The sequence below is a fragment of the Drosophila elegans genome, unplaced genomic scaffold (assembly GCF_018152505.1).
Source record: "Drosophila elegans isolate 14027-0461.03 unplaced genomic scaffold, ASM1815250v1 contig_476, whole genome shotgun sequence".
In the NCBI taxonomy this organism is placed as follows: Eukaryota; Metazoa; Arthropoda; class Insecta; order Diptera; family Drosophilidae; genus Drosophila; species Drosophila elegans.
The window spans coordinates 18,182,630-18,196,826 of NW_024545863.1; the positions used below are offsets into that span (position 1 = coordinate 18,182,630).

A 14,197-nucleotide genomic window follows, 5' to 3' on the forward strand; every position below is an offset into this window, starting at 1 on the left:
AAAATACAAAAGCTAGACTAAAGAAATTATAATCTCAGTGCGCTGTCGTGGTTGAAGTTTTTATAGTTGTATCACACTTTTGAGAGAGTAAAAACTATTGTTTTGTAGATCAATTATTGATAAAAACTTGGCGAAATTTAAAAAAATTTGTAATTAATCCAAAAATTGTAAATAAGTTAAAGAGAGTAATAAACTGGTATAACTGATTTTAAACATATTAAACGGACAGCTTCAAACAATTCTTCTTTAATTTATTAGATTATAAAAATCAATTAGTTTATCTTAGTTAAGATTTATTGAATAACTTATTTAAGCATAAGTCTATTAATTGACTAAGAGCAATGTTGGCTAGAACAGTCTCTGTTGCTTTAAGAAAATGCTCAAAATACATATATTTTTTGTAGAGATGTGTGATGCCACCTTAAAGATAATACACTTTTCCGCTCCAGAGTCTTGAACTTCTCGGTCGCCACATCACCAGACAGCTTCGAGTAGTTTCTGTTGTCGTCACTGGACTGACTTGTATTTATTTTGATTTAGCAGGCTCCCTGTGTTGGCGGCGCTAGTATTTTGTTAATGATGATGAAGCGCAGCATGTTGAAAGGCAAATAAACAGCGGTGGAGCTGCAGATGTTTCTTCACACACGCGTACACACATTCGCTTTAATTAAGCAAACATTGAGGATGCTCAGCGTTGCGGCTAAAAAATGTATTAAAACAAAGTTCTCCCCCCTAAGATTGCTGGCGACCAAAAGAGCTAGGAAAACGCTTCGAATTGCTTTGGGGTCGCTGTTTTTCGCCTAGCCGCCTTAGAGCAAACAAAACGCACACGCGTCAGTCGCAGACATTTAATTTGCATAAAAGTTTGCCATCCGTCGACGCTTGCTCCTGAATTCATATCCTTGCCGCGGGAATCAGGGGACGCCGCCTGGCGTCTTAGGTCCGCCGATCCTTTGTGGGCGGTGGGATTGGGATTGTTTGACTGCGGCAGCGACCCGCGACAATGTCGAGTATAATGGCAACTGGCCAAATTTGCATAATGTTAATTTTAATTTGAAATTTGGCCACTCTACGGTGGCCCAGGCATCAGCAGACCAGGCCCACATTTATCTTACAACGTGTTGATGCGGTACATAAAATGTTCAGCAGCTCGGACTCTAAAATAATACGACTAGACAACACTTAAGTAAAGCCGGTAGAAAGACAAATTTTTTTGCAATTTTAAAATCGGTTCTTTAAAGAACTAGATGTATTAAGTCAGTTTGTATTTTAAAAAGTACTCCTAACAAAGATGTGCATTGGTCAACACTTAAATTTTGTTTGGTTTATGTCTTAAGCTCATAAATAACTTATATACTTGAAATAATATTTGTTGAAGCATTTACAGTGAAATAAATTGACTTTAGCCAATTTAAGCCAAAGGCTTCAACTTCTTTGATAGAATATTAGGTTTTCAATTGTTTTGTCAGGGGTTAAATGGATTTTATTTTGCACAGCTGTCAAAGACAATTAAAATATTCATATGCATTAAGCTGGGCAGAAGATGTTTAATTAGTGCATAGGTGTGACATTCTATTTGCTTTTACAATTATTTGCCATTAAATAATAAAACACTGTTGGTATGCAGATTAGTAGTAATTAGTACAAACATTGCCCAAACTTTAGTTATTTGTTTGTGATTATTATGTGTGTATAGTTAAGCAAACAAAGCAGATTAAATTTAGCTTATTGAGAAAGAGCAAAGTCAGGCTTTTCTTAAGTTTTATATGTATTGAAATCGTTTGGTGGTCGTGCATTTCTCCTTCTATTCAAATTGGTGGCCTGCCTTTACCGTTGCGCCTGTGGGCAAAGTTGGCTCACTTTTTATTCGACTTGGCAGGCCTTGTCATAATGCGACTTGCAGTGGCCTGAGGTCATGCCGTGGCCACTGTCGGGATTTATGTGACCCGTTTTGTGGGCCAAGTGTTCCGGCCAGTTATGCCCGCACATACCGTAAAGTGCATAATTGGCCATGTTGGCCCAGTCGGAGATTTATGCAGATGGTGCTCCACCGACTACTGGCTTGGCCTCTCCGGGCTGCATAATTAGCGCACTGGCACTTGTGCCTAATGACCCTGTTAGACACGACCACATCACATTAGGGCCATTCAGATGGGCTGGCCATCTGAAAGGATGTAGGCTGAAACCGAAAGGTCAACCTCCGCACACACAGGAGGGCAATAAATAATATTTACTGGCCGCCCATTCAGGCCCAGGTTCATGTTTCCCTCTGCCATCGAACTTGGCGAAGTGCATTGCACTCAAGATCCGATCCCCTTGCCTGCTGGCAAATCATGCTGTCTAAATTTGTATTTATTAGACAATGCGCCACAGGGCGTATGTGTAATATGCCATGCTATGCCATTAGATGCATTCCAATCCGACATGACAGAGCGTCTGTGTTGGCTGTGTGCTCTAAGCCTGTGGTTACAACATGACTAGCAATCTTCGAGAGCTCGTGTGGGTGCGGAAAAATCCGGATTAGCCACGAGATTCGCCTTTCTTCTTGGCCCGGGACTGCGACCGGGAACGGTTCTATTGAACCCGTTTGAAGTGCCCACATTATCATATTCCCCCGTCTGAGGGCCCGAGGAAAATCCCATAAAAATAATGAAGCCCGAGACAGTCCAGCAACAACAATGGCGACGACGGGTGCAACAAGAGCATCAGTATAGTGTGCCATAAAAAATAAGCTGAGCAGCGTATGAAAAATATAAAAAGTTAAAATAATAGAAAGCTGCTGCTGCTGCTGCTGCTGCTACTGCTGCTTCTGCTTCTACTTTGTGTGCTGCATATTTTGACTCCAGAATAAATAGACTTTTGCATACGGGACGAGACGAGGAATGCGTGTGTATGCGGCACATTCCCAATTTATTTACAAAGCGGGACCCTCAGTCACAGCATCGCTCTGTGGCAGTTGTAGCGGAACATATAAAATGCGAGGAGTCAACACAAGGGCGTGGCTCTCCATCGTCCTGCTGCTTGCATTTCGGCCATCTGAATTCTGCATTTAACCATCCAGCGTTGCTCTGTAAAACTGGGAACCGAAAGCATCAAAACATATTCTGGGTAGTTGGGAACAGAGACAGACTCCCTCGACATCCCATTCACACTCAATCACACACTCGGTGACCGTTCAATGGGCAAATAACATGTCAAGTCTCATTATGTTTTGCAATTCGAGTAACCACATTCGTTGGAACAGTGGAGCAACAGGAACATAAGCCAAAGTAATTGGAAATTTAATTGCCCTTGCAGAACAGTTGTTTAATTAGTTATTGGGGCAAAGTAAGTTTGTGAGCAAGACTAAAAAGAGTTTAGATTCGTGATGTTTTCAGGAGAATATCCTTTTAAAATGAAAGTTGTAAATAATTATTATTAATTACTGGCTTTTAAAATCTACAAGTTACAAGAAAAAAGCTTTAGTTAGTTATTTTTTTTTATTCAATATTTTCCATTTCCATATTTGTTTTTCGAATATACTTTAGTGAAGTAAATAAGCTGCTTAAAAATAATGTTCAGCTATAAGCTATGTTTGCAGTCAGTGAATAAGAAGCTTTGTGTTCACAAAACAAGCTTTATATTCGCATCCAGAGAGAGTACAAAAACCACTTTAAAACAAGTTTACGGTCTTGTGATGATAATTATTTGCCTGCTTATCAGTAAATATGAAGGCATTATTATAAATTGGCCTTTAATCACCCGTAGGACCACTGTGGCATTCCCCAGGTTTCGCTTCATCGGCGGTCAGAGCATGGTTTTTATCAGCCAACCTGCGCCCCCCGCCCTTTCCGCCCTGCGGCATTGTCCCAGCCATTGTGCCCGTCTGTCCGGGAATCCATCTCCTTCTCGGTCCGGTCCGGACTGAAACTGGAACTGTGTGTCCGCTAAAATGGCTGGCAATTTAGAATTTATGGCAGCTGCATGATTTGTATGATACGAACGTAAGCAGTTTGCACTCACGTACCAGGGGGGCAGCCATATTCTCGCCCAAAGGGGGGCAGGAAGTGGAAGTGGAAGTGGAAGTGGAAGTGGTGGCACAAAGGGTTGCCGGCATCCGCATCTGTATCTGTATCTGAGGCTGGCTGTCTATCTGTATCTGTGCCCCGGGCAGCGGCGCATTTGTCTATTTGAACTTGTACTGGGCGCAGTGTGATCATTTAATTTAAATTCGCGTCTGACATGGCCGACGGGTAGAAAATTAAACAACGCAGGATGCGAGAGGACTGGGCTTTTTCTATATACAAGTATGAGTATATGTGGTATATATTTTAGCCGCCGCTCATTTGCATTTGCCAGTGAAATTGGTTAATTTCATTCCCATGTAGCTGGCCGCAGAATCGGGTGGCGGTGTCTCCCCTGTAATTTGCTCATTAAAGCGCGGGGACAGCTGCCAAACGGATGCAGGACGAATGACGATGGATGTGGATCTGGATGTGGATGTGGATGTGGATGGCCATCAGGCATCAGGCATCGGCATCCGGCCATTCAGCTGTTGCTGCTGCAACAACAACTGCACATCGCATTATGCGCGTAAGCGTAAAACTTTCAATTATTTAAATTATGCCACACGAACAATGCCACAAAAGCTTCAAGCCGTTGCATATGCCACTGAAAGCGTCAGCTGCAGGTTGCTTTTATAGTTGTTGTTGTTGTGGCTGATGTTGCCAGTGCAACATTGTTTCCAACATTGTCGCCCATCGTCATCTGCCCGTCTGCAGATTCCATGTTACAAAATTGCCGCAAGTTAAACGCATGTCGACACAAACCCATCCTTAAACACACCACACCACCCCAGCTTTAGCCCCAGCCCCATGTCCCCCTCAATCACCCCCCTCTCTCGTGCAACAGAACACCATCCACATAACTCATTCATATCATCAGTGTTCGCGCTACGGCGGAGACATCGCCGGATGAGTGATGGCTCCAGCATATCGCGCATATCGGCAACATAACCATTGTGTAAATGTCACTTCATCCCATCCCCAAGTGGAAAGCTGAGGTGTCAGCAGGAGCGACTGTTTGTCCCTCCTTTTTATTTATTGGAAATATAGCACATACGGCGGATATTGCTCGTCAAAAAGAAGTAACTACTGAAGCGTGATCTGCTAGTTTGCTTATGCACTCGGAACATGACAAGGAAAGATAGCAATTTACTATAAAGTTTATTAATCAAGCAATTCTGCAGCTGTTTTAAATATTATAATTTTTTTTTTATTGCTTCCTGGCTAGAACTCATATAAATGTAAATATGTTTTTTTTCAAAGATGTTTAAAACGTTCTTTCCAGAGTTGTAAACAACATAAAACATGTTTGTCGTTTGATTTCTTTCTGAGATTGCAGAGTAATTAAGGTTAACCGAATAAATATGAATAAATCATGTTTACTTTAGGTATAATATTTTTTCTGGGTGGGTAAAACCCGCTGGCTGCTTATCTCCGCTGAAAACGTTGTCATGTGGGAATATAGATGAGAAATTATTTACATGGTATTTTTTTTTGCCCAAGAATCTCACAAGCCCTCTGGAGCAGAGGGTATATCTGGATCGGTGGTGAGCCACTGCAAGGGAACTCCAATTTGCACTTTTGGATGGGCACTGTCAAACAAGTTGTACGGCTGGCTGGCCAGCCACCTCATCCACCGACGCTGACATCACAATTAAGCCATAACTCATCAGGCAATGGCAATATGTGAGCTGCATTTTGTATTGTGTCAGTGGCTCGGTTACATTCCATTACGGCCATAAAAAGAGGCTTACCACCGATGATGCCGAAAAAAAAGGTGGGGGGGCCGGACAGAGAAATCCCTGCAAATGCCACACACGAACTGCAACGGCAAAAGGCGGCGGCGGCAGACCAAATAAAGCATTCGGAGGCGGTGGACAGATGACAGATCAAAAAAAAAAAAAAAAAAGAAGCGTGCAGATGGCGCGGGGAATGATGCAGAATCGGATACAGATACGATACGGCTGGCCATGCATATATAGATACGGATACATATTGCCATTCATTCCTCCTCTGCCGGCTTCATATTCGTATTCGCATGTATTTACTTTGTATCACTTGTCACATTTTTTATTGCCATTGCCCGCTGTGGGTGCCTGTGATTTTTTATGGCTCATCTGTAGACTGGCCAGGGATTCGGCGGGGGATCCGAATCCGAATCCGCTATTATTATTATTGTTATTATATCATTCCTCATCAGCTTGATTCCCCCATTCATTGTTGTGTTTATAAGGCACACAAAAAATATCTTTTATTATTTGTTTGCCGCTGTCGCAGCTGCTAAAGGGATTAATTTCTTGATTTACCCATGGAATATATTTATGCATGTAAACTCCAGAGATTCTAGGGCGAGTGTTGGCTTTGTTCTTGTGCCGTTGTCCCTGGCACCAGTTTAGCAGTTGCCACCAAAAGATGGCTCCGATTTCGCTGTACTCTTGCCGCTTTATTTCCGACCGTGCATTTGGGTGGAAGCGTATCGAAAGCGAGTCCCGAGCACTCGGCACCCGTGGAAAATATGCTAATGCCATTCGATCAGCGGGAGGCTGGAGCAAGGGAAGGGACATCAGCCATCAGTCAACAGCGTGTCAGATGCGCGGAAAGTGAAATGAAATTCTTATTTTCATTTTTTCGCTTCTAAGCGCCAAACACTTTCTATTGTTGAGAGGGCTTTACCCCCAACATTTTCCCCTTGCCAAAGCGGTTTTTTCTAGGGGATTATCGTTCCTCCATTTCTCCATTTCTGTTTTCTTTTTTTTTTGCGAGGGTGATGTTCGTTTAAAATTGTTTTAGATTTTTCCTTTGTTCATTGGAACTCGTTTTGCAGATACTCAATTGCTTATTTTGGTCCAAAGAAAACAAAGCAACAACTTCCCAGGGATTATCCTTGGGATTTTCTATTAGTCCCGTATTTGTTTTCGATTTATTTGTAAGTGAAAAAAAAATAAACGCAGGAAAACAAAACCATTAAAATCTCGAGGCCACTAACGGCGGCAAAAAAGAAGGGTTTGCATATACAAGTTTGCCTTATCCCAAACACCGGCCAAAGCTGTTTACCAATTACTTAAACATAAGGTAAAGCCCCGGGGGGATTTACAAGTGTTTTTCTCCGTTTTCTCCTCTTTGTTTCGGTATTCTTTTTTTTGCCATCCGCATCAGAAGACAGGCCTTTTAATAAACTGAACTTTAAGGACCTCCGAAAATAAGTGTCAACATTACCGTTAAATCAAATGACTTTAAGTTTCCAAAACAATGTGACAAAGTTTTTAGCTTGAGTGATTCCAAAGAGAAAGGCCTAAAAGTTCATGTTTTTTTTATCGGAAATTCCCATTTCATTGCTTTTATGTGATTCATAACAAACTGACTGCCGACTGTCCTGGTTGTCACAACGAAAATTTAACCCCGACACCCACGCAAATTGTGACTTAATCAAGTTGCATTTAAAATGCAAACCGGGTAGAAGGCAAGCCCGCCCGGCAAAGAAAGGCGAAATGCAAATCTCTGGTTGGAAAATGAAACCGCGAACAGCGAAGAAAATGAATTATTTTATTAACGCTTAACAAAAGCAGGACTGAAAAACACTGCGCTCATAAATATCAAAGTAAATTCAATTCCCCGCTGCTCTATTAAAATCACATTACCCATCATAAAATGCCATTTAAATCATAAAAAATTTCCCATAAATTCATATAACAATAAAGCATTAATTTTAAGCAAATAAAAAATAATGTGCTGGACGCATAAATCAAAGCAGGAACTGCAATAAATTATGCAATTTGCATTTAAAACCAAAATATAAATAACAAACAGTTGAAAACAAAAAGGAGTAATAACAATATTCCCGTAGACAACAACAAACAGAAATGAAATGCCAAACAAATGTGAAGCTAATTTGTCAGCTTGCTGATGTCGATGGAGTGGAAGTGGATGTGGAAGTGGGTTTTCGATTCAGATTGGGTCAGCGTGATGCCAACGAGACCACAAAGCCATGAAGCCGTCACTCAATCAGATAGCAAAAGCGAATTGAAATTCGTGTGCGGCTAGTGAGTGCAATTCACAATTAACCGAAGAATGGTTTTTTCCAGCCGCTCTCCGGAGGCAATTACCTATAATATTTATGGCCAAACCGCAGAACATTTGTCAGGCGCAGCATTTACATGTGTAATTGGCGGGCGAGCAAGTCGGTGGGCGTGTCGCAGTTTGTGCTAATTAATTGCCCCACAAGGGCAACCTGTTGGAGTACGCTCTAATTACGTATACGCAATGTCGGTCATTAGAAAACCCCTGTTATAAGTATCACCACAATGGAACCGGGGGATTTGGAACTAATCAGCATTTCGGTCATTTAATTAGAGGAAATAATGGCAATGACGTGTCGTCGAATCGTTATGCAGACAGGATCCACATGGGCAGCATATTGCTTCCATAATGCAACAGATTTGTCCGACATTCGCCTTCTGGCCTTGGCAACAACCAGCTCACCCAGCTGCCAAACATTTGCACTTGTCATCTGTGTGCATGTCTGGTGTCTGGATTTGCTCTTTGCCAACCGCCAGGCATTTACCTCGTGCAAATGTTCGCCTGTAAATAAAACCAGCCAGGGCCAAGGAGCCGAGTTACTCAGCCAGTGTGCGAGACTTCCTGTGTTTCTGGTTCCGTTTCCCCACACACACTCACACACAGCCAATAAAAGTTTGTCAAAATGCATTTGTCCGACAACCAGACACCGCCCGAGGACCACTAATTTGGCCCGGACCATCATTGTCAGACATAATGATCTGACTATTTGATGCTGCCATTTATGGAGTTACGCATGTTGCACACAAGACATACATAAGTCAATTAGAGGGCATTTGTGCTCACTCGAGTGTTATAATTATAATTATAGCCATAGTAACCGCTTGAATTGAATTATAGTTCGGATGAAGATTGGCTGGCCAAATTTAATTTGTGACTTAAATCGCAGTGTTAGGCCTGTCTCCCGTAACCTATTTAATGGCTAAATATTTATTGTATATAAGGAACAGGTTTCTGTCCTAATGAGCAGGCATAATTCAGGGAAACCCAAACGGGTTCGCCCATCTGATAATCACCAAATCATATTCAGGCAGGCACTCCTATCTTAGCTGTGTGCCAGTGGTATGGGGACTTAAGCTGGTTTCCAGGAAGTAACCGAATCGCTCTACAATTACAGTCTCCCAGAAAAGCAGTGTGTGCTACCGAATCTCGTATCCCTGGGACAACATGAGACACTTTTGCGAACAAAACACCGTTGGCAACGAGGATGGGCTGCTGCTGTTGCTGTTCCAAAAAAAAAAAAAGAAAAGGGAATGAGCAGACGAGAAGAGTTATTTTGTATGGAAAGTATCGCATATCAGCAGACGACAGGGACAAGAACAGCGCCGAGAGCCAGGACGAGCAGTCCCCGCCTTTTGTTGGGATGTAATGTAGCGCCGCACTTTCCTCGGCTGCTTCTCCATTGCAAGTCGCATTTATTGAATATTTACAGCGGCAACTTGCAGACAAACAAGCAGCAGCACAACATTCGGTGCGCCTTTTGGCATTTGAGCAACTCGCATACTGTCCTCGTTCTTTGTTTTCCGCCCCTGGCTATGTAATTTCATTTGCATTGGAAAAGGGGTGGCCAAAGTGGGCGGCAAATGCGTGACTCCTTTGGGGCTGGCTTGGGCAGGCAGAAAACTTTTGCAGTTATGTCCGCAACAGGAAGGAGCACCAGCAAATGCTTTAAGTATGCTTACCATTTTGTATTTGGCTGCATTCTGCGTGCTACGTTCTGCATCCTGGATTTTCCTGACGCTGACGCACGTACGAAGGACACCGGGGAGTGCAAGGACGACACACGTCACGGCAAAAGTTAAAAGTTTGCCATCAATGTTTGCATTGCAAGTTTCACTCCTGGCTGGCAGTTCATTTTGCGCTGCGCACAGACGTCCTTGACAGGATGACAGCGATCCTGGATTGCGTAGCAGTTGCAGCTGCACCGGCTGCTTCCGCACTTTCTGTCACTACTTTAAATAAAAATGTAAATTACCTCTTATGCTTTTGCTTTAAGCACGGCTAATGAAACTGCTAAGTGACTGCCTTAAAGCTCAAGAATCCGATTTGTGCCAGCAAACTTTTCGCATAACTCAAAGTCAAGCAGAAGCTGCACTTATGGATGCTACTTTTTCTTTAGCATATCACAGCATAAGTATATAAAATGGGATTAAATATTATTTAAAAAGGGGATCAGCAATGCACTGAAGTTAGGTTGTTCGTTTACCAAATGTAAAGTTGTATTTAGTTAAATTGTTAAATTTAAGAGCCAAATGCAGTTTGATGTATTCAAATGCAACCCCAAATATATCTATACATTTCAATTAAAATACATGAAATTCGAAACGTACCAAACACCAAGAGAACTTTAAGAAATTTGTAGCACAAAAGTTGATTTAGTTTTTGCCATTTAAAGACCTGGCCATTGGCAAGGAAACCATTTGGCATGCCCCTTTCCGTTGGACATCCAATCAGAATGCTGTTCAAATCGAGCCCAAAAGAGTTATCCTTTCAGTGGAAAATCAATTGAGCTTTGACCAAAAGCTCAACCGAGCTAAGTCTTTGAACCCCGAATTGCCTGCTGCCCTGCCGTTTTTTAGTCTGCAGCCCGGGCAACTTGGCAAATTAGATGATTCTCTGGGTGAATGAACAAGCCCCAAGTGTGGCGGCAAAGTTAGTTGATGTTGCAGCCAGCGAGAAACTTCAATTTCCCGATCAGGTGCAGACCCTTTCCAGTTGTCCTGGCCACCTAAGAATGGGGTCCTTCAGTCTGCCCAACTCTCCCGAGTGCTTGCCAACTTGTTTAGCCGTTGTTTGTAGTACGTGTTGTCGTGGTGTTGTACGCACGTAAGCGATGCCAAGTCGAGTATTTATTACGCTCACAACTTGACATAATTCCCTTTTTTCTGGGGGAGGCAAACTGGCTGAGCTGATGCAGCAGTTGAACTAATGCCATCGATATAGATTTATAGCTCCGCTGGCACGTATGTGCGAGTACGTTCAATTGCCTGCACCATCATCATCATCATCATCATCAGCAGCAGCAGCAGCAGCAGCAGTAGCATCAGCATCAGCATCAGGAGCGGGAAAATACATTGAAGACGACAGGACTGCCATCAAGTTGGGCGTAAAAAACAAGTTGTGACTTAACAACTTCATCAGCTGGCAGCGCACTTAGTTTGGCTGACAGCCTATATATACAATGGAGTTTATATACGTATATGTGTTCACAATAAGATTGCTTAGCGCATTAGGCAGCAGGACCAACAGGAGCGGGAAGAACAACAAATAAATGCCATTAGCAGCCAACAAACTGTAAGCCAAAATGGCGCCATCAACGCGAAAATAATACGGAAAATGCGGCGTTAATGGCAACGAAGAAACCGGATGAGGACGAGACCGAGGGCACCCATGTGAAGGCAAACGATGTTATGATTATGATTATTATGTTGCTATTAGATTAAGAGCAATTTTAACTTTTTCCGCTCTCTCACAAAGGCCTTCCGCTTTCCCATTTCCCATTTCACCCAACCCGCTGACTGCCTGACTTTCCGTTCTTTACTTTCTTTTTTCGTGCGTCAACGCTTTCCGTTTTGCGTTTTCTTACGACACTTGACGCTCAAGTCCCTCCTTTTGTCCTACCAACTTTCCCTTTGTACTCCTCCCCCCCCGCCGGGCAGAGTTACTCCTTCATTGTTTCTAGCCCGGGTCTTAGCCACGCTTAATTGGTTGGCTTTTATTACTTGGCAAGTGCTGCAAGCGCATAATTTGCGACCACGCCGAACAGTGGGCCAACTTCGAGATTACGGAAATTTCACGGATGGCTTGACATAGCACTTGTAGGGCTCTCTGGGCGATCTATTGATTAGCCTAAGCTCATGAGGCAGGCCTCCATAAATATTTGCTACTGGATATTACTTTCCTTTGTAAGGTACTAGAAAATAAATTAAATATAATATAGGTACTATTTTTGGTATTAATTAAATTATTTAAAAACCAGTTAATTTAAATAAGCCCCGAATAGTGATTAAATATTATTAACAACGTAGTTAAGGGAAATAGTTTAACATACGAATGAAAAAAGTAATTGTAAATTTGAGAAACATTTATTAAGATTTTCTTGTCAACTTAAGTAAGACGTTTTTTATTGTCAAAGAAAGATTTTCTTTAATTCCTATAAAAATTATTCTTTTGCTTAAACCTATATATTACACCTAAACTCCTTATATATTTATATTGTGTTTTATTTTCTATTGAAAGTCGAAGTGAAATTCATATCAGAACTTAATAATTTGTACTTTATTTATTATGTTATAACTTTTTGTATATACAATCAAATATACAATCTTTTTGTTTGGGAAAAAACAACGATAACATTTCTTGTAAATATATTTTACAAGTCTTGGCTCTTTTGCTTTTTATTTGCCTCCATTCATTCTTGTTCCTTGGTGCGTGAACCGAGAAATCTTTTTTTAATTAAATAAGCATCCGTAGATTAGGAGGAAGGGGCATCGGTGGCCCTTGGCCGGAGTCATGCTGGCTGCCTCACTTCGCACCTACACCTACATAGTCTGCAACATGGCCACGCCCACTTCTCAGTGCCACGCCCCCCATCCATTTTACCAGAAGGCGCGCGTGCCTTTGGTAGTTTGCGGCGCCATTTTAGCGCGAATGAATTTAAATTGTTTGCCGGCGTTTCCTGCATTAAGGGCAGCTTCCTTTCGAAGACCCAACGCTGCCGTCTTTTTCTTCTGCTCCAGCGGAGAATAAAAAAACGAAATTACTTAATTACAACAATTATTATATGAAACGGCCCCAAAAAACTTCTCAGCCAGGGTAGGTGGTTTCCTGTAGCCGCCCTGCTTTTGCTGTTGCTGTTGCTGTTGCTGTTGTCTGCTGTCTGTTAATTTAATTAAATATTTTCACACCTTCCGACTGATACATTGGACCATACAAAAGCCGTTCGGAGCCTTTGTCTTGGAATTTAAGGTGTTAATTTCCTGTCCCGTGGATGCAAAAAACAACAAGTGCAGCGAGTCGGCTCTAATAAAAATAATTGCCATGGGCAGACAGGCAGCAGCAGCAGCAGCAGTAGCAGCAGCAACAGCAGTGGAAAATTACAAGACACGAAGGACCTCGCCCTGGAGTTTTATGCCATGGAAAATTGCATGCGAAATAATTGAAAAGCATCGCATCGACTTCAGCTTTGTCCTGCAGCTCCTTGCGCCGCCTCCTTTGGCTAGATAAACTTTCCTCGCAGCACCGAAATAATAGCAGCCAAAGTGGTTGTAAATATTTTGTGCCCGCCATTCGCCACTCGCCATTCGCGATTCGCCGGAAACTTTGCTTCTCTGCCCGCAGTGTGACAAAATGCTGCGAAAAGTCATTTTTCAGCTAAATGAATTTGCGCCAACTGCGCAAAAAACAACGCCCAAAAAAGCGAATTTCAACTGGGGCTCGGGAATTCGGGGCGACGATGATGATGATGATGATGATGATGATGATGTGGCCCAAGGAAATGGCTTGCCACTGGTCCGGGGTCCGGTATCCTGTGGGTCAGCGGCAAGTTCAATGGGCAACTAATGAGGCGACCTTAAGATTGCTTTTTCACAACTAACTCGCTCAACTTTCCATTGCAGGTCCTCCAGGTCCGCCCGGTCCGCAGGGAAAACGAGGGAAGCGCGGCAAAAAAGGAGACGGCGGCGAAAAGGGCGATCCGGTAAGTGGCAGCTGAGAACAGGAAATAAAGTACATATGCTTCGAGAACTTCAAATAGAAAGTGTGATGAACTCAAAAAAAAAAATTAAATTGTTAAAGTATCAAACAAAGAAGGTAACCAAATTTTAACAAGCTTTTAGGTCCAAGCTTTAACTTGAAAATGTTTAACTTTTAAATAATATCACATAAATCTCAAGAATCTAGGAAGCCCTTTGTAGCATGTGGTTGCTATATTAAAATGTAGTTATTTGTTACGAACCAAATGCATAGAAGTATAAATATTGTCTTAAAGTCAGTAAATATCTTTAAATTTACCTTTTTTCCCAAAAGGTTTAACATGAAAATCTTTTTACAAATTAAATATACAAATCAAATATTAAAAG

At 42.1% G+C, this 14,197-nt stretch overlaps 1 protein-coding gene across 19 annotated transcripts in view; it reads left to right on the forward strand.

Moving 5' to 3' along the window:
• Positions 1–14,197, forward strand: part of LOC108135070 (collagen alpha chain CG42342) — a 71,040-nt gene that overhangs the window by 35,310 nt on the left and 21,533 nt on the right. For all 19 annotated transcript variants that reach the window (XM_041709587.1, XM_041709589.1, XM_041709588.1 and 16 more), the window contains exon 3: positions 13,736–13,815. In XM_041709587.1, the coding sequence (XP_041565521.1) occupies positions 13,736–13,815 (80 nt within the window). The remainder of the gene's footprint in view (positions 1–13,735; positions 13,816–14,197) is intronic.